Source organism: Trichoderma ghanense (assembly GCF_004382785.1).
Source record: "Trichoderma ghanense strain CCMA-1212 chromosome Unknown scaffold_10, whole genome shotgun sequence".
NCBI classification, from domain to species: domain Eukaryota; kingdom Fungi; phylum Ascomycota; class Sordariomycetes; order Hypocreales; family Hypocreaceae; genus Trichoderma; species Trichoderma ghanense.
The window spans coordinates 930,611-954,569 of NW_027395673.1; the positions used below are offsets into that span (position 1 = coordinate 930,611).

The following is a 23,959-nucleotide window of genomic DNA, read 5'->3' on the forward strand; positions in this document are numbered from 1 at the left end:
CTCAGAACATGAAGGACCCCGTGCTGCAGGACAGCGGTTGAGCCGGCGACGGGGCTTCTGATTGGACCACCGGGCTGCTGGGGCGCAGTTGCTGGGAGAGGCTGCAGGGACCTTTTGTACTGTATGGACGGGGGCTGCTCCGAGATGCTTCAAGGAGATGCAAGTGTTGATGCTCCCTCTTGATCCATAAGAATCAAACATCTCATCATGAGTTCTTTGTTCAAGTACCTGCTTCCCCAGGCAGCAGAGGTGCCCTCTTTCGACAGCAGTACAAGCCTCTCCAGGCAGCTCCAATGCATTGCATCACGGCCTCCTTTGTGACGTAGGCCCGTACGCGGCCCTCTGTCACAGACTGGACGCCATACGAAGCAAACCGTGCCGCTAACTCGTCTGCTTTTCAACACGACACCCAGCACATTATTAGAATCCTTACTTCTGTTGCCGCTCTACTTCGTCGAGATGTTGCATCACTGGCGACAAGAGTATCCGGAGCCGCAGTTGTTTGTGACAAAGCACATCCGCAATATAACCTGAAGGGTAGCACACTATCCTCTCTGTTTCCCTCGCTTCACCCAACTCACCATGCAATCTACGCGACCACGGCCCGTTGATCCGGTGCCTGAACAGTGCTCGTCCAGCGCAAGATCGCCAATTAGCACACGTAACTCTATTCCACCTTCACGGCACGAAATCACACGAGCGGCTACCCTGGAGCATGTCACCGGATTGCCCAGCCAAGCCAACAGCGCATTCACCCGCACTGAGCCGAATACGATAAGAAGTCGACATCTCGAGCATGCGGGGGGAGCAGCTCTAGAAGCGTCAGGCGAGTTCGGTCCAAAATCTCTCGACTCCACAGACTCCTCATGGCCGGACCGGTGCCAAGGACCCTGGTTACATCATGTTCAGCAACGACGGAACGGCCGCCGCACTGTACATACAGTCAGTAGATGAGCTGATATCGCCAATTTTCTCTTCTCTCTGAATTCAATTCGCCGTAACAAGTGGCTTTGATACTATCCTGCCCTTCCCCTGATCCTGATTAATCAGCTTCTTCGTCTCAACCTTACTGATCGCCGGCGCTCGGAGCTGGTACTATACCGAGTAGCTTCATAGAGCTGTTCCTCCGTTTAGCTTATCTCATCACTGACCTCAACTCGCTCAACATGACCTTGACAGTTCTCTCGGATGACCAGGTTAGGGACATCCTAGAGACTCTCAGCCTGGAAGAGCTGGAAGATTTCCGCAAAACCCTGGCCGATGCTCTCCATGCCTTCTCAACCGATCTCGGAGCCGATGGCTTAGGCGTCTTCCAGCAGCCGCATCGTACATCGACGCTGCATCCCGCGACCCAGGCCACGACGCTGTATATGCCATCATGCGGGCCAAGCGGCATGGGCTGCAAAGGTACGACTGCCACAATGTCAAAAACCTAAACATCATGACTAACATTGATACAAGTCGTCTCCCTCACGTCTGCCGAGGCATCAAAAGATCCCTCCGTCCAGCCCATCAGCCCAACCGGCGTCGTCAACCTCTTCGCCCCAGACGGCAAGCCAATCGGCCTCGTCCACGCCAGCACCCTCACGGCCTTCCGCACAGCCCTGGCCTCGCTGTGCCTCGTCTACCGCCGCAACCACGTCAAGACCATCACCGTCTTCGGCAGCGGCATGCAGGCCTACTGGCACGTCCGGCTCGCCCTGATGATGAGGGGCAAGACGGTCAAGCACGTCAACATCATCAACCACCGCTTCTCGGACAGCGCCGGCCGCATCCTCAAGAAGTTTACCATCATCCCTCACGACATCAAAGCCCGAGAGGGTTGGGATGGAGCCAAGTTTAGTATACTGACGCCCACGTTTCACGAGTTTGACCGGTTACAGAAGGAGTATATCCGCGCTGCCGACATCATCTACTGCTGCACTCCTTCTCAAGAGGAGCTCTTCGAGGCGTCCATACTAACGAACCGTGAAGGCAGAAAGAAGGGAAGGCTCATTGTTGCCGTGGGAAGCTATACGCCACAGATGAGGGAATTGCCTGAAGGCCTTTTGCAGCTGGTGACGAAGCCCCGTGAAAAGGGCCACAGACACTTCCACAAGCATGCCGACGAGGGCGGCGTCATCGTGGTGGACACGTTGGAAGGCGCATTGACGGAAGCAGGAGAGATTATCCACGCAAAGATTGCGCCCACTCAGCTCGTCGAGTAAGTTTGCAGCTCTCATCTCATTCTAATGACTATCTGGACACACCACGACTAACACGATAATGAAACCAGACTCGGCGAACTCGTCATGCTTCACCGAATGGCCGTCGACGAGTCAGAGTCGGAATCCTCCGACGTCCTGTCCCAAACCTCCTCAGCCTTCTCAGACCTCGACATGTCCGAAAGGGCCGCCTCCATGAGCACCGCCTCCAGCGACATGCCAACCAGTCCCACCAGCCCCATGAGCGCGACTTCTTCGGGTACGAGATCGTCCCTTTCAAAGCACTTCCGTAAGAGCTCGAGCAACTTGTCTGAAAAGGACAAGCAGAAGCAAAAGGACGATGGATTGTCGCGCTGGCTGCGGGACGGCACGGTTGTGTATAAGAGTGTTGGGGTTGGGCTGATGGATTTGGTGGTTGGGTCGAAGTTGGTTGAGGTTGCGAAGGAGAAGGGCTTCGGGACTCAGATTGAGGGCTTTTGAATGGGATGCTGTGAGAATGGTGTTGTCGACGGCGGGTAGCGGTGGGAATTTACACAGATATCATTGATATGAACTTTAGACGACATGGTAGCAATTCGAAGACTAGGTAGATACTGTCTCACACACACAGGATGTTTCCATGCAATATCTCCATAATCATTGTCCATTGTTTCTTTGACAATATAGTGAGCCCGTCTTCATTCTATTCGTACAAGTCCCGTCCTCATATACATCGCTTCCCAACCTCAAACCACCTACTCCGCAACCCAAACAGCACTCATCCCCATTCCCGTACCAACACACATGGACGTATTCCCAATCTTCTTCCCCGTCCTCTTCAACTCGTACAGCAACGTCGAGACCTGCCTCGCCCCCGTACACCCCAGCGGGTGCCCAAACGCAATCGCGCCTCCCTTGGGGTTAATCTTGTCCTGCGGAATGCCGAGCTGATTCGCGCACCACAAGCACTGACTCGCAAACGCCTCGTTGATCTCATAGATGTCCACGTCGTCCTTGGAAATGCCCGCCTTCTGCAGCGCCCTGGGGATCGCCTTCCACGGGCCCTGGCCCATGAGCAGCGGCGCCACGCCGACGACCGCCCCGGCAACGTACTTGCCCAGGATGGTCTGCCCGAGCTTCTCTGCGGTGGACCGGCGCATCAGCAGCACGGCGGCCGCGCCGTCAGAGACCTGGCTTGCGTTTCCGGCGTGGATGGAGCCGTCCTTTGCGAAGGCGGGACGGATCTTGCCGAGCGACTCGGCGGTGATGCCGTCCCGGACGCCGTCGTCGCGGTCGACGACAATCTCCTTCCACTCCTCCGTCTTGGGGTCCTGGACGCGGACCTTGAGGGGCACAATCTCGTCGCTGAAGAGGCCTTCTTTTTGCGCCTTGATGGCCTTTTGGTAGGAGGCGGCGGCGAAGGCGTCCTGGCTGGCGCGCGAGATGCCGAGGTCCTTGGCCATGGCCTCGGAGAGGACGCCCATGGGGACCTTGCAGTTGGCGGCCTCCTTGTTCTTGGCGAAGTCTTCGGAGAATTCGGACACGGCGCCGGGGCTTTTCATCAGTCAGTTTCGGTCATACTCGCCACGTCGTATATAGAGGGCTTCTTTCGACTCACCCGTAGTTCAAGCTCATGCTCTCCACACCAGCGCCGATGCCAATGTCAATCATGCCCGTCTTGATCTGGTTCGCCACATCGATGCACGCCTGCAGGCCGGACGAGCACTGCCTGTTGAGCGTGCGCACGGCCGTGTCCTCGGTGAAGCCGGCGACGAAGGCCGCGGCGCGCATCTCGGTCGCTCCGCCGCCCGGCGCGAGAACGGTGCCGACGGCAATGTCCTCGACGAGGGCCGGGTTGATCTTGGAGCGGTCGAGGATGGCGCGGAGGATGCCGGCCATGATGTCGGCGGCGGGGGTGTCCTTGAAGCCGCCCTTGCCGCCCTTGGTGAAGGCGCTGCGGCAGCAGGCGGTGACGACGACCTATGTTAGGACATGAGGTGAGTATTCCGCCTTTGATGTATGCTTATGGATGGGAGCGAGAGGGGGGGGGATGGGGGGATTGGCATACATCGTCGGGGTGCTTTTCGAGCAGCTTCTCGCGGCCGCCGGCGGTAGGGTTGCCGGTGAGTTGGCCAGCGACCTGGGAAATTCTGTCGACGGCTGCGCAAGGATAAAGAGTTAGAGATCGGGATTCAGTCCGTCAAGGTTGGTTCATGATCTGGGGAATGACTTACCGCCCATGATGACGATTGTGTGGATTGCTATCTGGCTAAAGAAGAGATGGAGATGATGGCAAGATGCAGTCTAGAAGAGAAGGGGAAGTTGAAATCAGAAAGGAACCCAGAAGACAGAATGATTAAAAGAAGAAGAAGAATAAGAATCAACCCCGGCTGACCTCGGCCGGACGTGTGTCACCCATTCCAAATCCCGCCCAGCAAAAACAAAGCTGCTGCAGGTCCGCCGGCCGAGGCATCTCCAAATCGCCCCCCCGAATCGTGTTAGTGCCGAACCGCCCGCATTCTCCTTTTAGCGCCTTTCACATGCCGATGGGGTTCCCCAGCTCTTTTTCTTTGCCCTGTGCTGGATGATGTTCTTGTCATGTGGGTGTCTGACGTTGGATGTGTAATCAGAATGGCGTCTATTGCCGTCACTGGGCTCGATTCGGGTTTGATTATTGAACTTGCTGCTGCAGTGAGGCAACAATCTCTGGCCAAATGCGTGCACATGATTGACAGGCTGACGCTTTGATCCGGCTCTGGTTGGGCTTGTGAAAAGGCAATCTAGATGGAGAATGGCCTTTTCTTGATTGGCAATTTTACTGCTGTCATCGTATTTTTTATCAAGCCATATTATTCCTGATGGATGTATCTTGGAGTTGTTGACTGCTGTTCAGCCTTGATCTGACATGGCCAGGCTCAAGTCTCGGACCTCACGATTCATACGTGCAGACACTTTTCGCGTGTAGCAACTGACAGCCTCTTCTGATTTCTGTACCAATTGGTCCTGATATAGACCTACCCAAGTTTATACACCCCAAACACTCTCAAACATCACATACATCGCCAGACTCCATCAAACAGCGCTCCTCCCGTCATCAACGGTTCCATCACGCCTTGCTGCTCTTTTCCACAACCTTATCCTCCGGCGAAAACTTCAAGCTGATGCTATTCACACAATGCCTCTCATCCGTAGGCGTCGGAAACCCCTCTCCCTTGAAGACATGACCCAAGTGGCCGCCGCAGTTGGAGCACACAATCTCCGTCCTGACGGAGCCAAAGCTTCGGTCCTCGTGCCGAGTCACAGCGCCGGGGACGCTGTCAAAGTACGCCGGCCAGCCGCAGCCAGAGTTGAACTTGTGAGAGGCCTTGTAGAGCGGCGCGTCGCACCCGGCACAGGTGTAGACGCCCTCCTTGGGGTAGTGCTTGTCAAATTCTCCAGTGCCAGGAGCTTCAGTTCCCTTTTCTCTGAGAATGCGGAATTGTGCTATGGGTTGTCAGTGAGATGAACTTGTACGTGATGTCACGACGAACTACACTGGAGATGACGAGAGAATGAAGATAGAGGAGCAGCTTACTCGGGTTGAGAATGGCGCGCCATTCGTCTTCCGTTCGCTGATCGGGATAAGTCATGTTGGATGACGGCTTAGACGATGAACCAAAGAGAGCGCCCAGGAAGGGAATGCTGGACATGGATTGCAGGCGAAGCGGCTGCAGAGCGGGCTGTCGAATCCGAAGCGGGGAATTCACCCGAGCGAAACTGGACAAGGAAAAGATGAGGCGTGATAGAGTCGGCACAAAGCGCATCAAAGGCGGTGTTGTTGAGTGTTGACTGTGCTGAGTTGTGATATCGAAAGAAGAGGAAACGCAAGAGGCGACGACGACTGTATCTCTTATATGCTGGAGTTGCGGATGTTGACGGCAAGTTGTCCTAGGGTTGAGCGATTGGTCGGAGGATTTGGAAGATTTGCCTGAGGGTCTTTGACAAATCTGCGTATAGCCGCAATGGAATCAATTGCATCATCCCAGGATGAGGCTGGGATACCCACACTGTATTGTGTGCTATTGGGCGCTGGATGGAGGCGCTAAATGGGATGCGTTTTGGGGGGGATTGGGGATGTGGAATACAGTGTCCAGCAATCTGGACTGGTGACAGCTTGACAGCTTCAACGTTTCACCATTTATTGAGTGTAACCTGCAGAGTTGACATGTGCATGCAGACGACTGAAAGGGAGCAACTCCCCCAACAAGCCAGCACCAATAAGGGGTTTTATAAGCCTCATAGCCAGTTTGACTAATCACTATCTAGAGAAAAAGATTCTAGAATCCCGCTGCAAGTTCTTCTATTCTATTCGAGCCTATATGGAACATGAGGCAGCACAGCTTGAAGCCGCCCCGTTTCACCTCAGCCGCTCCAGGGTAAGGCGGTGCAACTCCCGAAGTGCCGCCGACGACGGGGTGTCTGATACAGGAGGCGGCTTTCGTGGGCTGTCTGTCGGTGCGGTCAACTTGCAACTGGCAAATGTCCAGAGTGGCCACACGACACCTTTTGCTCCAGGCTGCCGCTTTTCTCCCGCCTTGCACAGCATAAATCACAAGGCTGCCGCATTTCCTCGATCCCCAATCCTCACGATACTTGCACCTCATCACCCGAATTCGAATCCGAACCCTGATCCGCCATGTCGAGACGAGCCCCCAATCCCGGCGCCGAGCGGGCAGCGCAGAACCAGGCCACCATCAAGAGCCTCCTGAAGCTCGAACCCAACAAAGTCTGCGCCGATTGCAAGCGGAACAAGCGTACGTTGGCCTTTGGATGTTTCAAACCACGTAATTCCCTTTCAAACTGACGGCGGAATCGCTTTACAGACCCCCGATGGGCCAGCTGGAACCTGGGCATCTTCATCTGCATTCGCTGCTCCGGCATCCACCGCGGCATGGGCACCCACATCAGCAGAGTCAAGTCCGTCGACCTCGACTCATGGACCGACGAGCAGCTGCAGAGCGTGCTCAACTGGGGCAACGCCCGCGCCAACAAGTACTGGGAGGCCAAGCTGGCGCCCGGCCACATCCCCTCCGAGTCCAAGATTGATAACTTTATCCGCACCAAGTACGAGCTGAAGCGATGGACAATGGACGGACCGATCCCCGACCCCGCGACCCTCGATGCCGCCGACGACGACGACGTTCCCCTGAGTCTTGTCAAGGAGAAGCAGGTCGTGGAGAGGAACGAGTCCATCAGGAAGGCATCGATAGGGCAAGGACAGGCGCCGCGGCGGGCTCCTCTCCCGGCCCCTGCGGTGGGCGACCTCATCGGCGGCGATGACCCCGTGCCGGTGCGGGCGACTAGCGGGCCGCCCGTTGGCAGAGTCACGCCCAAGGCCGAGCCCGCGCCCCCCAAGACGACGGGAACCAAGGACTCGCTGCTCGGGCTGGATTTCTTTGGCGAGACCAGCGCGCCGCCGCGGCCTGCGAGCACGCCAGGGGTTGCGTCGCCCGGTGGCCAGTCAAGGCCGGACCTGAAACAGTCTATCCTGTCGCTCTATGCATCTGCCCCCAAGCCGCAGCCCCCGCAACAGTACCAGCAGCAGCACGGATTCGGAGGCCCGACCTCGCCGACCATGAGCCACCACTCACAGGGCTCCATGGGCGGCTTCAGCGACGCCTTTAGCAACCTGAACCTGGCCGCCGCCAAGCCGGCACCAGCCGACCCTTTTGCCAACCTGGGCTCCACTGTGCGGACGGCGACTTCTCCCAATAAAAACAACAGCAATGCGTTTGGCGGCCTGAGCGGGGGCGGCTTCTTCGACTCGAAGCCCGCACAGTCTCACCAGTCGAAGCCGTCCAACTCGAGCTCCAGTTTCGGCGGGTTCGGAGCCTTCTCCACGCCTGTGGCCGCTGCTCCGGCCACCGCACCCAAGACGTCATCTGCCATGGACGATCTCTTCGACTTCTCCGCGCCCGTTCAGTCCGTGTCCCCGCCGGTCGCCCAGCCGAGCGCCCCTGTGTCGAGCTCCGTCTTCAACCTCTCGTCTCCCCAGAGCAAACCCGCTGCTCCGGCTGCTCCAGCTCCCGCCACGAGCTCGACCGCGGCCGTGATTGGCGGGGCCAACTTGTCGGGAGCTGACGTCTGGGGCGGAAACGAGTGGAGCACCTCGACGCAGTCGACGGCCGTTCCGCTCGCCCAAAAGAGCCCTTCGCTGCCCAAGCCGGCCTCGACCACTCTCGGATGGGAGGGTGGTTCTTTTGCCAGCACGCCAATCGTGCCTGGATCGAACGGCGGCTTCAGCCTGGCGCCCAAGGTGGCCGCTGACGAGGAATTTGGCGGCTGGGCGAGCAGCACCGGGCCGACGACGAGCTCTGGGACGGCGGCCAAGGGAGGCTTTGGTGCCGATGACGATTTGTTCTCTAATGTCTGGCAGTAATACCTGCCTCTTCCTATATATCCATATACTATAATGACGAGCTGGAAGCAGGCCGGGGAGATGGAGGACGGAATCATCACGACGTTGGACTTTGGGTAGGCGGGCATGTCACTGGGCGTTTGTTATGCATGTTAGGAGTCTTGTAGATTGCACGAAAACAAAAAAGGAGGCATAGAGCTGCGTTGGTCACGGGCATTTGTGGTGACGAATCTATTTGGCCTGTATGTCTTGTACTATTCTACAGCAATAATGTCCCCAGACGAGTTGATTGATTTCGACGACGAAGATGGATGAAAGAAAGGGAGGAAGAAAAGGAAAGGAAATTGATCCATGTTCGAAACTCCGCATGAAACACCGAGGGTATTGGGCCTTTGCAAATCCGACTGCACCTTGCCATACCTATCCTAAAACAACATTTGTGAAGTTGACCAAGAGAGAAGTTTGAAATCAAGAAACCACCGCTTCACGAGAGAGAAGCCCGACAATTCTTCGTATCGCATGCCACGCTGAATCAAATGCCCGGTTACTTTAGAAAATCCACTTGATGCCATAGTACAGCAACAGAAACGCCCCAATGATGATGGCCGCGAGCTTCATTATCGCAACATTGTTCCCCGACGCAGCCATTCTCGTTAATCGCGTTGCGGAGCCTTTGACCTGCGAGGCCATGGATGTGAAGGTATCAGACTACATACACACACGCATGTCAGTAGTTGGAAAAAAGAGAGATGGGTTTCGCAAGAACAGAAGGAACGAGGTCACGGTTGGTTTTTATCTGCAAGGGAACGGGAAAGGGGGGGGGAGAAGAGCGTACAGTGTGGTCGATGACGTCTTGGGCGCGGGCGTTGTCGTAGATGTCGACGGTGACGCCGCGGAGAGCAGTGACTTTTGACGAGAGCTCTTCCAGGCGGGCGTTGTTTTGGCGTTCGCGCTCGTATGCTTCGGACATGGCTGCGGTTTATTGCGGTTTATGTTGTTTCTTGTTGGGGGGAGATTTGGGGTTCCCTGGTTTGCTTTGACTCTGGGGTAGTGTAGATGTCGCAAGAGGTCTGTCGCTTCGTAAGATGTCGCTTCGTACGACGATGCAAGTAAAATATGGTACAGCCGTCTTGTGTGAAATCGGAGGCTTGTTCGAGGGGAGAGGCGACTGTAGCTGAGGAGATGCGCGCGCCGTGAGGGGGGAGCTCAACAAAAAGGCGTTCCTTGTTTGGATCGAGAGATGGGTGGTGAGATTGGCGGCTGCTGCTGGCGCGGCACGAGAAACGAGGCTGAGATTTGACGGGTTGCGGCGAGTTGGAGGTCTTAGTTGGAGATGGATGACGAAGACGCCGAGGCTCAGATTGCGTGGTGGTTGATGATGGTGATGACGATGGCTGGACTGGCTTGGGAGAGAGCCGCAGAGAGTTGAGGTGCTTGGTGGTGTTGGACGCTTTTAGCGCTGGTTTCAGCAGCCCGTAGCCCCTGTGCTTCGTACTAAGTGCCTGTGGCCTCGGTGTGTGTTTCAGCGCCTCAGGCAGTCCGTTTCAATGGCCCAGTGAGCGTCGCTGGGGATGAAGCGGCCGGTCGGGTCAATTGACGGCTCGAGGTCGCACCGCCACGCGCCACGCGGCCGGGCCAACTTTTGCGTTGGAGAGCTGGCGTGTGGGGCCGGGATTCCGGGCTGGACGATGGAAGATGGAAGATGAATGCATAAGGTACCTTGGCTTGGAAGGGAGTTCGTAATGAGGTGTTGAAGTAGGTGTAAGTATCAAATGCCAAGCATATCACGTCTGACTGTAACTTTGTTCGCTCGCGACTGGAACCAGGGATGTTCGCCCGTGTGGCTGGGTTCGGTTCACAGTAAACACACAATTGCCGGTTGCAGCACAAGCAACTCCGAGCTGTCATCCAAGGCATCACAGAGCACTGGAACACCAGCACGCACCGCTACAGGCGTTCTCCCACAGGCTGCCTCGGTGGCCCTCTGGCTGCACAGCCTACATGTAGCCGGCAATACTGTAACACTGGAAGCGCTGGGCTCACAAAACTGCTGCCCTGCTACATGTACCTTGAAGGCTGCCCAGGTGGTGTCCAAGCCGGCGAGTACTGTCATCGTACCCCATACCTGCCCCTCGCGCGGAATCGTCTCGCACCATCAGGTATTCCCGACTTGCCGTCAACACCCCGCCACCCCGCCCTTGAGCCCCTGCTAGCGGCACGACGGCACGGATGTCAGGGCAGCAGCAGTTGTTGATTGTGGATGTAACTACAGTACAGACTCTTGCTGACGCAACCACCTTTTGCTCTAGCATCCGATCTTGCCTCTATACGATTCCGCAGTGGTTGCGTTTCCCATAACAGTCATCTTCTCTACTTTTTTTTTTTTCCCTTATCGCTTCTTCTCTCTCCTTGCTCCTCGTCTCCCTCACGTCCAGCTTCCCGGGAGAATCGCCTCGCGCAGGCTCAGTTTCGCCAAGATGGGCATCAACAATCCTCTCCCGGCCTCCATGGCATGTAAGTTAATTCACGCGCCGCTGCTTTCTACGTCATATTCCGTTCCCCCCAATCCCAGCACTCCTTTGAACTTTTGGTGGTGGCTCCCACGTTTCTGCAAACATGTAGTGGTTCCTGAGCGTTGCGAGACTTTGGCGGATTAGGGCGTTCAGGGCTAACTCGCTGCTCCTCCTCTTCTCTCGCGGTCAAACAGCCGAGTGCAAAAAGTGCGCAAAGATCCTCTCGTCCTTCATCAACCCCCGGCAGGCGTTCGGCCCCGACAAGGTCATCCCGCCCTCGATCCTGTCCAACGCAAAGGGCCTCGCCATCATCACCGTCTTCAAGGCCGGCTTCCTCGGATCCGGCCGCTTCGGCAGCGGCCTCGTCGTCGCCCGCCTGCCCGACGGCACCTGGAGCGCCCCCAGCGCCATTGGCACCCTCGGCGGCGGCTTCGGCGGCCAGATCGGCTTCGAGCTGACCGACTTCGTCTTCATCCTCAACGACACCTCGGCCGTCAAGACGTTTGCGCAGGCTGGCTCCATTACGCTTGGAGGCAACGTGTCGCTGGCCGCGGGGCCCGTGGGTCGCAATGCCGAGGCCGCCGGCGCAGCCTCGCTCAAGAGCCTGTCGGGCATCTTCAGCTACTCCAAGACCAAGGGCCTGTTCGCCGGCGTCTCGCTCGAGGGCTCCGCCATCATTGAGCGCCGAGACGCCAACGAGAAGCTGTACGGCACGCGCTACACGGCGCAGCAGCTGCTGACGGGCACCGTGCCGCCGCCGCCGCAGGCCGCGCCCCTCATGAACATTCTCAACTCGAGAGTCTTTAGTGGCATGAGGCTCGGCTCCTCCGACGACACCATGTACAACGACATGCCCGTCTACGACGACAACCACGACGAGGTCGTCTGGGAGGGTCGGCAGGGGCCTGCGTATGGCGAAGGCCAGCACAACCCCCGCTCCAGGTCAAACACGTGGCAGGACGACGTCTACGACAGGCAAGATTTCAGCGCCCCGGCACGCTCAAACACGTTTGCGGCCAGGGGGTTCGACAGCGACTATCGGTTCCAGGACAAGCCCCTCGAGAAGAAGGTCGGGCCCGGCCGTCCCACGGCGCCAAAGCCAGTGTTTGGGGCCAAGCAGGCTACGCTCAAGTCCAACGAGGCCGTGGCCTTGTTCAACTTTGAGGCGGACCAGCCCGGCGATCTGGGCTTCAAAAAGGGCGACATCATTACAGTGTTGAAGAAGACGGACAGTGACAACGACTGGTGGTGAGTACTCGCATTCTTCAAGTCTGGTTGTACATGGCACAATCCTAACGCTGCACTTAGGACTGGCCAAATCGGGCAGCGGCATGGCATTTTCCCAAGCAACTACGTCAAGATGAGGGAGTGATGAAAGGGCTGGATACATTTGATACCATCGAGTCTAACTGCTTTTTTCTTTTGTTTCTTCTTCTCTACATTTTTTTCTCCTACTGGAAAAGGCTTCAATCGGAAGGATACCAACTTGTTTGAACACGTTCCCCCTCCTTGGGTTGAGTTGATCGTTTCCCTTCCGCGCATCGTTTGGCTAGGCTAGTCGTTCTTGTTCTTCGTGATGGGTAGCCTTGCTTTTTGGGTCGTACAGCAGGGGGGTTCTTGTGGTGGTTGGCAGGCGTAGGTTTTTTTTTTTTTATCTTTGAGAGAAAGATTATCAAGAAAGAATGCTTTCAACATGAATATCTCGTGCTGATTATGTGACATGAGCCATGTTGGAGTAACTGACGGGCAATATAGGCAACACTTGCTTCTAAACATTTGAGCGGGTATGATTCATCCTTTGCCCGAAGAACTTTTATGATTGATTAGACTAACAGGACACGACAATCTTGCCGAGATTGCTTGACATGAGAGCCAACAGAGACGTCCACGCCAACTTCACCACCACCAATAGGGGTATCCATGGTGTCTCCCATCATCGGCGCCCTCCCTGCCCTTTGTCCAGATATACGCAAGGCGTACATAGAACAACATCACCCCATCTGTTCTATCCAACCTCGTGATACTATTCGAACCAGCGGAGTTCTTCCGGCGTAGGAGTGTAGATGACAAGCTGACTCTGCCGCATGAACTTTCCCCCCCCAGCTTCATCTAGCATTTTCAAACCGAATTCCCCTCAAAATCCCCCCTCCTCACAATCGACGCAATCATATTCTCCTCCCACTTCAACGTCGTAATCCCCCTAAACGTCATAAACACCCTCGGATCATCCATAGCCCCCCTTATCAAGTTGAGATACGAGGCCACGACGCGGACATCCTCGCTATCAGGCTGCCGCAGCTCGCTGAACAAATAACCAAAGTGCTCCGAGGGGCAGCGCAAGAAGAAGACGAACATCTCGTCGTCGTCGTCGTCGTCGCCGACGGCGGCCGTTTCGTGGACCTGCATGATGGGCGAGGTGGGCGAGATCCTGATCTCCCTGGAGAGTCTTGCGGTGGGGGGGATGGTGCGCGATCCGAGGACGGTGGGATCGAGGCGGAGGGCGTGGAGGGTGTGGACTGTGCCGGAGAAGTAGCGGTAGTCCATGGTTTGTTTGCTGGAGTTCCTTTGAAAGGACGGGGAAGTGGGTTAGTGGTGTTGTAAGGGGTTTTGAGAAGGACTGGTGGCGTTGGTGGTGGTGGGAGAAGGAGAAGCTGGATGCCTTCGTCGGGCGAGAGGGGGAGCGAGGATTATGTATTCGGAGAAAGTGGGAGTTGAGCTGAGCAATGAACAAGAGGTCTACAGTCATAGGACGCAAGCTCATGATGCACAAACTTGACAGGGGACCTGAACAAGATCAAAAGGCGGCACATCATGTCGCAACCGCGTCAGGGTTGACGACTTGATCGAACGTGAATCACGGCAAGACTGGGCACGGACGTGAGTGAATAACAAGAGATGAGAAACAAACATTGCAAGCAATCCGTTGCCAGTTAACAATCAATGTGGCCACTCGGGCACAAACCACTCTCTCAGGAATGACGATGTCTTCCTCCTCGTCATGAAGACACAAAAACGCCCTACTCCGACTGAATATGTGCGATATACGCCTCCATTTCGGCTGAATTCTCCAACAGCGTGATACGGCCCAACCTCCGCACAAAGTCCTCCTGCGAAGTCGCCGTCGTGAACGCACTGCTGATGGGGCCCACGGCAGCAAGGCGGCCTGGCGCATCACGCAAGTCGGCGACCAAGACGCCGAGCGCCGCTCTGGGACGCTGGTAGTTTGAAGATGAACTGCTCGTTGGCGGCGCTGGCACGGCCTCCATGACGTGGACGTGAGGGGCCGGTCGGCGGGACGGTGATGTAGCGGGCAAAGGTCGCGGCTTGGGGGATGGTTTGGGATCCGAGGACATTGGGGGAGACGGTGAGGGCGTGGAGGGAGGGCACTGCGCCGCAGCGGACGTTGGCGAAGGAGGTCATGGTTTGGATTTGTGTGTGTTTGGATGGCGAGAGTTGGGGTGAGTGAGCGAGTGAGTGATGGATGAAGGGATTGCTTATCAGCTGTCGATGGGTATGAAGCTATGGCTGCCCGGAGATAGACAACATGGCATCGAAACAGATGTTACTCTTGGAGAGCATATTCCGGAGCAGGGTCGGACATTGTCACGCATCAGGCCCGTGCCATTCACTCACGCAGCAGGCTGGCGCCTTTTTCCAGCTGCTGTTTCCTTAGAACATTCCATCGATTCTCCTAGTCCGACCGTTTACAGTGAATGAAGGACAAAGAACCGGACGGGGATACGTCCAAAGCACCTCGCGTGTGACTCTGGTACCCCGTAGGAGCCCCTGGAAGACTGAATCCACGCACGGGAAGTGTTAGTGGGAAGTCTTGTGTTGGTAGAGAACTTCTACATCAACCTGTAATGAACACGGATCAATGCTACATGTAAACAAAGGAAGCCATTCCTTTAGGCGACCCATCTTGTATCAGGCACTCAAGGCCCGATACATGTCATGTAGGTGGTAACCAGGTTACACGTATTTCTAGCCCCGTTGCATTTCAAGAGCTTGGAGAACGTGGCATAAAAAATCTGAAAACATGAGGATTTCGGGACGACAAACGTAGTGTTCGCGTTGATCTTGTCTCCTTCACCCACGGGTTTGTTTGCCTGAGCTGCATCACCACAAACAGGTCTGCTCAAGTCGACTCCATGCAGAGAAACCATCTCCCTTTATGACAATTGCTTCTTTCTCTCGTTTGGTTCTCTGCTTGCAAGCAAGGTCCACCCCAAGCCTCCGAATCCTGTTCTCACATCCGCCTTCTCCAGCAGCAAGTTCTTGATACGGTAGACAGGGCCGTCAGGATGCCCAGACATGCTCACCGGCCCGAGTGTCCTTGAGCAAAAGAGTCGGCGAGTTCCCCAGCAGGGCAGCGGTGGAGGATTCCCGCGTTGCATCCAGTCTTCGTGCTTGACGGGCCCGATCTCGATGACCGTGATGTTTGGCCGTTCCCGATGATGAATCTGACCAGCTTACTTGTCCCGGGCAGCGGCGTGAACTGATCCTGTGTGCCGTAGAACGAGGAGCCAGGTGTCGTCCATTCTTCGGCATGATGATGGTGAGGTGAGGTTATGAGTGCTTGTATGGGTGGGAGGGGACTGCTGAACTGCGAGAGCTGCGGCTGATATGTCGAAAGAAGAGACAAGGGTCTTCAAGCTCACCATGAACATGTGGGAAGCAGCTTCTGAACAATGTCAAACAGGATGCAACTCGTGCCTTTAAGCGCATACGAGAACAGAACGAGCGAGGCCAGTACTGTCAGGTTCCGATTGGTGTTGGCCCATGTCTGTCTTGTGTCACAGGGCCAATGTCCTTGATTTTCTTCAAGTAACATCAACCTCCTCTACAGAGGTAAGAAGTCTTGTGGAGGGAACGTATTGTGGCGATATCGCTTGCGTTGGCTGCAGAAAGAGACGATCCCATACGGCTCACCCGCAAAGGGACAGGCTGGATTGAACTTTGTCGCTGAACCGGTTCAACTTTGCCGCATCTCAAATGAAGAAGATAAATGCTGGAGACGTCCATCGAATTCTGTACGTTCGGATAAGCGGCATACAAAAGAGTTTATGAACTCATTTGTGTCTTCTGGGCATCCTGCCATTGAAAGCTCCCTTGGGAGATTGATACTTTGACCTTACAACCCCCCCTCGTTAATGTGTGTATGACATTACAAGGGTCGGGCTACTTACCCTTGGAGGCTGCTGATAAACGTATTTCAATGCAAACGCAGCGGCGATGCCATCTCCCCTCTTGAAGGAGTTTTGGAATTTACAATGGCAATGATGAAACCTTTGCAGCAGCCTGCATGAGTTGAATATTTGATAGAACTATAATCGATGCGAGACGGCGTGAGATTGTATGGCTTGCCTAAGCAGAACTAACATGTATAGTGGGATTTACCGCATGGCCATCATATCAGATTTTTGACGAGACTCGGATGGCAAAAAGGCAGCGTTGTATCGAGTTATTCCCGAGTGCCGACGGTGATCTCGCAATTCCCATCTGCATTTGCATCAGCGCCAGTTGATGACCAATCCAGTGTGCGTCTTATATCTGATTCTGTCTCAGCTGATGTCAGTCCGCGATCCAGTCCATCAAATGACGGGGGCCTAGAGACGTCCTCATCCATAGTACATGTCTTTTGTTTCTGTGCCCAAGAGCTCCGGATGTTTCCTACGCCCTCCAACTGTCGATATAACACTCGAGTCTGCCGGTCTCTGTAATTATAAGCGTCGAGATACATACAGTACGCAGGCTAGCCATGGCTCGCGAGGACGACGTCGAGACCCAATCTGCCTCCCATGAAAACACACCTCTGCTGGCAGGAGACCAACCAGAACAATCCCCTCCGGAGCAGCAAGTGAACGAGAAGAATCCCACTCGTTGGGCTCTGTGGAGGATCTTCTGGGCTCTGATCGCGGCTCTTGTCCTTGTCGTGCTCATCAAGGGCTGGATCGATGCCGACGGCGACGTCAATGTTTGTGCTGCCGGAATCCGGATCTACCAAGTCTCATGGAATGTCTGTATCTGACCGGAATTACATCCAGTTCAACTTAAAGGATGCGCTCAGAAAAGCCCTCGGAGGCGGTTTGAGCGGCGCGGCAGCAATGGTTCTGCAAGTCCTGCTACTGATGGTACGGCTTCGTATCAACTCCCTCACTCACTCACTCAGTCATCACCTTGGCCTTGTTGTCATTCAGTGCATTCGTAGTGCATCAGCGGCCGATTTACTAAACTTCCTCGGCAGCCTCTCCGAACAATCATGAACTATCAGTACCGCTTTGGAACATCCTTCTCTCAAGCCACGCAGATCCTCTACGCCGACGGTGGATTTGGCCGATACTACTCGGGCATCGGAGCTGCACTCATACAAGGTAATCGCCAAACTATTCTCGCTTCATCACCAAAGGAATCCTCATTGTTTTAACTCGCGAATTCTTCAGGACCCGTGGCAAGGTTCGGAGACACGGCTGCCAACGCCGGCATCTTGGCCCTGCTGCAGTCCAACTCGTATCTCAAGCATCTGCCCTCGCTCGGAAAGACAGTCTTTGCTTCTCTCTGGTATGTTTCTTAATGCCATCGTTCATCTCGGTATCAAGACAATATCAGCTGCTGGAACGGCTAACACGCGGCCTCGCAAAGTGCCGCCGGCTTCCGCATGGTCCTCACCCCCGTCGACACCCTCAAGACAACCCTCCAGGCGCAAGGCTCCCACGGCACCGCTCTCCTCCGCAAACGCATCAAGGAGCACGGCATCGGCACTCTATGGTGGGGAGCGTTTGCCACCGCAGGAGCGACGTTTGTCGGACACTATCCCTGGTTTGCCACGGTACGGACGGTGTTTGGCCCCCCTGCGTGTCCATTGAAAGGGGTTTAACATGCATATTTCCGCTTACACTTTGCTACCTTGCAGTATAACCTCTTGACCGAAGCCATACAGGAGCCACCAAAGAGCGAGCTGTTCCTGTGGCTGCTGCGCCTGGCCTTTATCGGGTTCGTCGCCTCCGTCATTTCGGATTCCGTGTCCAATTCTTTGAGGGTGATCAAGACCTACCGCCAGGTCAACGACACCAAAGTTTCCTACGGTAAAGCGCGCTTATGATGACATGCCAATTTTGTGTCCTTTGACGGGCTGCTTTTTGCTGACCCGATTTTTGAATGCAGGAGAGGCTGTGCGGTTGGTGGTTCGGGACGATGGAGTTTCGGGGCTGCTTGGGCGCGGCCTGAAGACACGCATCTTGAGCAACGGCCTTCAGGGACTGCTGTTTTCCATTCTGTGGAAGCTCTTCTTGGATATGTGGGTTACATTGGATACTCTGCAAGTTATGGACAGTGTTGGCTGATTTTAGTCTCGTGGTAGCTGGGAGCAAAGGACAAGGTCTTGACGCATGGGCAAGTCCAAGATATGACTGGATGGGGCTCCGCGCTGGTGACCATCGCCTGATCAGGGGGTCCGAATCCATGATCACACGTCACAAAGGAGGCTGTTCATTAGGAAAGGCTCGGGAGTTTGTTTATTTGTTTGTCTCTCATATCAGGCCTCTAGGACGCAGATGGTTGGTCAATTTGCAGATGCCACTCCTCCTCGTCTGCTGGGTCAAAACGATGACTACACCTAGTCTTTAGTCTATCCAATAATAATCATCCTCTTCTTCGGAGCTGGGGTCTATGCTTCCAAAACCGCTGTGCTCGACATGGTGGTCGAAAAGGACCTCTTCTGCCCCCGGTGGCATCTAGTCGGCCCTTGTCCCACATCACGTATTCCCCCCATTCGAGCAAGTCCCAGGGAACCCAGCGTACGTTCGAGTATCTTCCTCCCCAGAGCATCACCCAAAGAAGCGGGAGGGCGAAGCTGCAACTCGTGCGCGTCGTGCGCTCGCTCAAGGCAAGCTCAATTTGTTTCCGAAGCGTTCCGGAGGAAAGATAATCTCGTGCGTAAGATTATGGAGCAAGGCCAGTCTTGCAAGCTATAGGAGTATGGGCCAAGAACCTCATCCTTGGGGGAGATGGGCTGTCTAGATACCACGGTTTGCACTGGGGAAATGACAGAGTGGTAGTCAGATAAGTTACCAGTTCTGTATTGTTAAGAACATCTTTCTATCGAAATATCCCGTGAAACGCCATCGCAATGCCCTGCACCATGTATACAAACCTACCTTACCGAGGGAGATCCCGTCCGCGACCTTGCCAGGTCCTGCCCGTCGCATGTTTGGCCATCGACCGACCCCAACTTCAACGCATCGAGTGCTGCCGTGATGCCCTCGGCCGTTATCCGGGACTCAGCCTTCCAATGGAGCATGTCATAGACTATGCCTTCGAGCTTATCTTCCCTGTCCAGCTCCTCCCTCTTTTCCCTGACAAGATCGAACCATGCCATCATAGCCTCATCCGAGCCCTTTGCCTTGCCCGAACCAGCCATGTCCCACCTGATGCCACACCGTTCGGGAAGCTGCATCTTGCCAAGCAAGTAGGACATTGTGATGCCCAGTGCCCACACATCCCCTGGGAAGCCCCGTCGCTTGCGGTGGATGATGTCAGGAGGAAGATACCACATCGTCCCTCCCGTCGGTTGATCCTCGTCATGCGTGGCCATCCCAAAGTCGAAAAGGACGGCGCCTCGCTGGGGGGAAAACGCAATGTTACCTGGCTTGATGTCGTTGTGGATGATGGAATTTTCATATAGGTATAGGAGGGCAGATGCAATGTCATAGAGAATGGTGGCAACGTCCGATAGCGTGAACGTCGACATGTTGCCACGGTAAAGCGATCGGGGCAGGACCTCCAAGTACAAGGCGAACATGCGTGCATCAAAGGCCTTGAGTGCCACAATGTTTCTCTTGAGTGTTGTTAGATAATGACGATCTGGGAATGAGATCGCACGGCAATGACGGAAGAACTTACATGCCTGAGACCCTTGAGCATATCCCTCTCTCGCTTCCACGAGTGCGCAAATGCAGGCACCTTATCGATGGACTTGCCGTCGTATCGAGGGACTTTAGCCACTACCAATCCCGGTATAGCAGAATGCCGGCAAGAAAAGACGCTGGTGGACGGGGTGTGACCCATGTACTGGATCCGACTGAGGTGATACGAATCCGAACGACTTGCCGTGGAGACAGACGTTGGCTGTGAAGCGCCACCGTTGATGTGCAGGCTGCTGATGACTGCCGTCTCTTTGTCTTCAAGGTCGAGAAGCGGGATGCCCGTCTGGTTCACAATCTCTCGAACGGAAGAGGACGTCAGCTGGTGGCTTTGGACAGCGTCTGTGCTCTCGGCGACAGAGGCTGATTCGGGGGCCGTCTTTGAAGCGGGTGGAACGGCGACGCTTTCTGCCTCATCGTTGCCGAGCTTTCGTCGTTTACCGGGATTCTCTGCGTCGTCATTGTTGGCGGCTCGTTTGGATGACGGCGAGTCGCTTGCCTTGTGGATTGCCACTGTATATTGCCTCTTGAGGAGCAGAATCTCCGTACCAAGTCTGTCAGGCGCATCCTCTTCATCGCCAGGCAGGAAAATCCTCCACAGTCCGGGCCGGAGCAGGGCGCGGCGGTTCTCTCGTATCAGCCACCGCGTCCAGCGAGAATCGAGGCATGTCAGGTGAAGCGTCGACGCTGTACAATTCTTTATCAAACAATCGTCGCTCCCTGGAATGAAGATGATTTCATAGCACAGTTCCACAGCGGCCGGGCCGTCCTGAAGAGGTTGATGGACGACATATTCCATGTGCTGGGAGGTCTGAACGACACCAAACGTCACCCTACCCTCGATCTCCTGTGGGAGCCGAACAATCGGAGAGTCCTCACCTGTATCGTTGGGATATTGAGGCGACGCAATGATCAGCCGGGCGCCCTCGGTACAAGGCAAGGCCGCATCGAGGAGCGTCCTGATCTGGTTGACTGTCGGAGCCTTGGGCTCCTTTTGTCCATCAATTTCGGCTGACGGTGTCTCGTGATCTTTTGGGGTTCTGGAGGTTGAATCGGTCTGTGGCGGAGCTTGAGCTTTACTCTGACCCTCGCCAGTTGGCCCTTGTTCCTTTTCAGCAGCAGCACCAGCAGCACCAGCAGCAGCATCGGCAGCAACACGAGAGTCGATTTGCGTTGCAGAGGCAGAGCTGTGAAAGGACGGGGAATAAGCGAGTCCACTGGCACGGCTGACACTCCGGGTCTGTAGAGGCATGATGCCGATGCCGAGGGCTCAACGCTGGCCGAGGCTGTGGCTCTGGCAGTACCAGACTGTAGAGAGCAGACGCGTTGGATGTTTCCAAGACGTTGACAGAGGCGCTACATGTACAGAGTGAGCTGGTGATTCGAGCGGTCCATGACCACGTTACAACTGCGGGCGTGAAAAGCAAGCAAGCAGCTGCTTTTATGCTGCAGCTCATGGGAGAAGATGGCTCGTGGTACAGAGCATTGGATTCATCTGCGCTGAGCTGGGGAGAGTCTTGGATTCGTGTTGTAGTTGTCGGGTGCCTTATTTCGCAGTGGAGGTACTGCCACCAGATGAGAGCCATTGAAGGTACATAGGTAGCGCACAGCCACTCCCGTCCCCTAAAGCGCGGCAAACGGGCCGTCAAACGCCACATAAGAGAGTGGATGCTCGACGCCATGGAGATGAAAGTACATGAAGTCGACAGGTAGGTAGTTTTTAGCTGTACAAGTTGAAGTTCTTTGTAGGCAGTTTGTCCAAGACAAACAGGCACAAACAGGGAGCAACTGTATTTGCCAGCGCATCACATGGGATTTGGAGTAACGTTGAAGCTGCACTTAGGAGCTACGGCCTACCTAAACGGGCACGTTTGCTTCGCACAACAAGCACAACAATTCACAGTTGATTCTGCCGTGTTCGTTGCCTGCAGGCGTGCCTTGCATGTACTACTCGTCAGGCAACGACCTCGCTGAAATGCAGGCATCCAGTGACGCCCGTGGCACACAAACTTGGAGCGCCTGAGCGCCTGTGCTACGGAGTACATGAGGCGTACTTGACCGTGCCCTGAGCCACACCCCGATTGGGTCGTAGCGGCTCAGCCACTTTCGCTGCGCTGCTGCTGCACCCAATCAGTTCCTGCAGCGGTTCGGGCTCCTCAACCTCGACACTTTCACGCCATTTCAACATCGCCATTCTCAACCCTTCATCTCTCCCCCCCAGATACCCGCCATTCAGCGCAACAGCGGCAAAGTAGAAGAACCGCGACTCCGTCACAGCCTAGGAGCCCGAGCGCCGAACGCAAGCCATCTGAATCACGAACAGCGACGGCGACATCGACAGCGACATCGACAACGACGACCGCAACCGCGACCCCGGCGGCGACAGCAAGGAAGAACCGAGTGTCGACCAGCACGGCTGAGGCATACAACATACAACCATGATTCTCCATCCATTCGAATCGCCAAACCCCCGCCATCATAAACACAAGAATGCGGAGTGGAGGAGGACGGCTCCTCCTCATATCAAGCATCCGGACTTTCTTTGGGGCGACTACTGGCGGCGGTTCAATACCATGCAGATCCCCCTGTTTGACGAAGACGAATACTACGACATAGCGATAGCGGTTGCCAAAGAATCAAACGATCAGGAGGAATTCGAAAAGAGATTTGAAAGGATCAATCGGCAGCAATGGAAAAAGCTGACAGCTGTCATGGACCATGCTCTCAAGGACGCCCTGGCCAACGCAGAAAGCTTCACGAGCAACGATGCTTGGCTTACGGCCGTTTATGCCTCTCAGACTGGCTGTCTCCAATACTTTGTGCAGCTCTTGGAGGGCGTCGTGTCTGGCAGGAAAGCGGCGGTGGTGGGAGCCGATGCAGAGCACGAAACACCACTGGATAACGATACCGACGAGAATCGCGACAAGGCGCGGAACCCTGCTGGAGAGGAGACGGGAGACGTGGTACCAGAGGTGCGGGCCCATGCTGAGTACAGCGGCTATCCCTATATGAATGGCCCCATGCCTCGGTATTGGGAGGCACAACACCCCGATGATTACGAGTGGAACTACAAGACTCGGAGCGAATGCGACGGGAGGGACCAAACGCCGAGTGATGATTTTATCATTGCAGTGCCTGCAGTCGAATATACAACGCCCACGTCTGACGATACAGCTCCCAATCCCACCAGCCGGACTTCTTCAGTGCAGCAACCCCTCCCGCCTATTTCGACCGATGGACATCTTGTGACGGAAGACGATGAAAAGGCAGCCCAAGAGCCACCAGCAAGCTCTTTGGGTGAGGATGGAAGCACGCCTTTGGCGAAGAAAAGAATCCGACCCAACGAGGATGCTGCAGCCCAGGAGCCCAAGCGTCGCAAATTGGAGCACGATGCTGCTCCCATCCTAACACGTAAAACCTCTCGGAAGAGATCTAGGTCTGATGATGACGGCGAGGACAATGGATACAAACGCCAGAAGATTGAGAGCTTGCCCTCGCCCCCCACGTCCCATAGCTCGTCCGCCGTATTTGGGGGAGACACGACAGATGACGCTCCATCGCTAAGTCTGAGCGATGCGCCGGCAAGCATTGAACCGAGGAATCCAAGCAAGCCACTGGAAAACCCCGGTGCCGATGCCGTCGACGGTAAACGCAAACGCCGAAAAGGGGACTCTGTTTCGCGCACCACACGCGCAAAGGCTTCTCGGACTCCTCGAAACGGCAGGTCTTCTAGGAGAAGCAAATCATCAACGCTCTGGGAGCTGGATTCTTCAGGTAAACCACACTCGATTTTGTGAGACTCCAACAAGAGGACATGGACCGGGCCTCGAGGCTGTCACGAGCTTCTAAGAACATGACCGTTATCCTGGCAGGGCTGGGTGCAGCGGTTAGTTCGGGAGAAACGATGGCGCATCGTCCAACCGAGAGCATGGTCGTTATCCCGGC

General features: G+C 55.4%; 11 protein-coding genes across 11 annotated transcripts; 5 read left to right on the plus strand and 6 right to left on the minus strand.

Moving 5' to 3' along the window:
- Positions 1 to 1,166: 1,166 nt before the first annotated feature.
- CCMA1212_007896 (Uncharacterized protein) lies at positions 1,167 to 2,684 on the plus strand (the record flags this gene model as incomplete). Its single annotated transcript, XM_073705056.1, has 3 exons — positions 1,167 to 1,407; positions 1,462 to 2,203; positions 2,276 to 2,684. 3 exons carry the CDS (start codon positions 1,167 to 1,169, stop codon positions 2,682 to 2,684), a joined length of 1,392 nt encoding a protein of 463 aa, XP_073556497.1.
- A 254-nt stretch (positions 2,685 to 2,938) lies between these two features.
- Positions 2,939 to 4,424, minus strand: CCMA1212_007898 (3-ketoacyl-CoA thiolase, peroxisomal; the record flags this gene model as incomplete). The annotated part of the gene is made up of 4 exons (XM_073705057.1): positions 2,939 to 3,737; positions 3,802 to 4,163; positions 4,252 to 4,343; positions 4,418 to 4,424. The coding sequence occupies 4 exons, from the start codon at positions 4,422 to 4,424 to the stop codon at positions 2,939 to 2,941; spliced, it is 1,260 nt and encodes a 419-aa protein (XP_073556559.1).
- An 865-nt stretch (positions 4,425 to 5,289) lies between these two features.
- On the minus strand, positions 5,290 to 6,011 carry CCMA1212_007899 (Peptide methionine sulfoxide reductase; the record flags this gene model as incomplete). The annotated part of the gene is made up of 2 exons (XM_073705058.1): positions 5,758 to 6,011; positions 5,290 to 5,666 (listed from the first exon to the last, which is right to left on the minus strand). Exons 1-2 carry the CDS (start codon positions 5,984 to 5,986, stop codon positions 5,290 to 5,292), a joined length of 606 nt encoding a protein of 201 aa, XP_073556560.1. The 5' UTR covers positions 5,987 to 6,011.
- Positions 6,012 to 6,858: 847 nt separating this feature from the next.
- On the plus strand, positions 6,859 to 8,601 carry CCMA1212_007900 (uncharacterized protein; the record flags this gene model as incomplete). Its single annotated transcript, XM_073705059.1, has 2 exons — positions 6,859 to 6,976; positions 7,046 to 8,601. The coding sequence occupies 2 exons, from the start codon at positions 6,859 to 6,861 to the stop codon at positions 8,599 to 8,601; spliced, it is 1,674 nt and encodes a 557-aa protein (XP_073556543.1).
- Positions 8,602 to 9,129: 528 nt separating this feature from the next.
- Positions 9,130 to 9,550, minus strand: CCMA1212_007901 (Protein transport protein sft1; the record flags this gene model as incomplete). The annotated part of the gene is made up of 2 exons (XM_073705060.1): positions 9,130 to 9,288; positions 9,416 to 9,550. 2 exons carry the CDS (start codon positions 9,548 to 9,550, stop codon positions 9,130 to 9,132), a joined length of 294 nt encoding a protein of 97 aa, XP_073556717.1.
- A 1,507-nt stretch (positions 9,551 to 11,057) lies between these two features.
- CCMA1212_007902 (uncharacterized protein) lies at positions 11,058 to 12,465 on the plus strand (the record flags this gene model as incomplete). The annotated part of the gene is made up of 3 exons (XM_073705061.1): positions 11,058 to 11,094; positions 11,288 to 12,341; positions 12,402 to 12,465. 3 exons carry the CDS (start codon positions 11,058 to 11,060, stop codon positions 12,463 to 12,465), a joined length of 1,155 nt encoding a protein of 384 aa, XP_073556544.1.
- A 746-nt stretch (positions 12,466 to 13,211) lies between these two features.
- Positions 13,212 to 13,637, minus strand: CCMA1212_007903 (uncharacterized protein; the record flags this gene model as incomplete). The annotated part of the gene is made up of 1 exon (XM_073705062.1): positions 13,212 to 13,637. The coding sequence occupies one exon, from the start codon at positions 13,635 to 13,637 to the stop codon at positions 13,212 to 13,214; it is 426 nt and encodes a 141-aa protein (XP_073556719.1).
- Positions 13,638 to 14,110: 473 nt separating this feature from the next.
- CCMA1212_007904 (uncharacterized protein) lies at positions 14,111 to 14,446 on the minus strand (the record flags this gene model as incomplete). The annotated part of the gene is made up of 1 exon (XM_073705063.1): positions 14,111 to 14,446. The coding sequence occupies one exon, from the start codon at positions 14,444 to 14,446 to the stop codon at positions 14,111 to 14,113; it is 336 nt and encodes a 111-aa protein (XP_073556539.1).
- A 2,408-nt stretch (positions 14,447 to 16,854) lies between these two features.
- Positions 16,855 to 18,537, plus strand: CCMA1212_007905 (uncharacterized protein; the record flags this gene model as incomplete). The annotated part of the gene is made up of 8 exons (XM_073705064.1): positions 16,855 to 17,070; positions 17,141 to 17,227; positions 17,341 to 17,467; positions 17,537 to 17,654; positions 17,736 to 17,922; positions 18,007 to 18,178; positions 18,258 to 18,394; positions 18,454 to 18,537. 8 exons carry the CDS (start codon positions 16,855 to 16,857, stop codon positions 18,535 to 18,537), a joined length of 1,128 nt encoding a protein of 375 aa, XP_073556540.1.
- Positions 18,538 to 19,245: 708 nt separating this feature from the next.
- CCMA1212_007906 (uncharacterized protein) lies at positions 19,246 to 21,266 on the minus strand (the record flags this gene model as incomplete). The annotated part of the gene is made up of 2 exons (XM_073705065.1): positions 19,246 to 19,929; positions 19,995 to 21,266. 2 exons carry the CDS (start codon positions 21,264 to 21,266, stop codon positions 19,246 to 19,248), a joined length of 1,956 nt encoding a protein of 651 aa, XP_073556541.1.
- A 1,186-nt stretch (positions 21,267 to 22,452) lies between these two features.
- On the plus strand, positions 22,453 to 23,811 carry CCMA1212_007907 (uncharacterized protein; the record flags this gene model as incomplete). The annotated part of the gene is made up of 1 exon (XM_073705066.1): positions 22,453 to 23,811. The coding sequence occupies one exon, from the start codon at positions 22,453 to 22,455 to the stop codon at positions 23,809 to 23,811; it is 1,359 nt and encodes a 452-aa protein (XP_073556542.1).
- Positions 23,812 to 23,959: the final 148 nt, after the last annotated feature.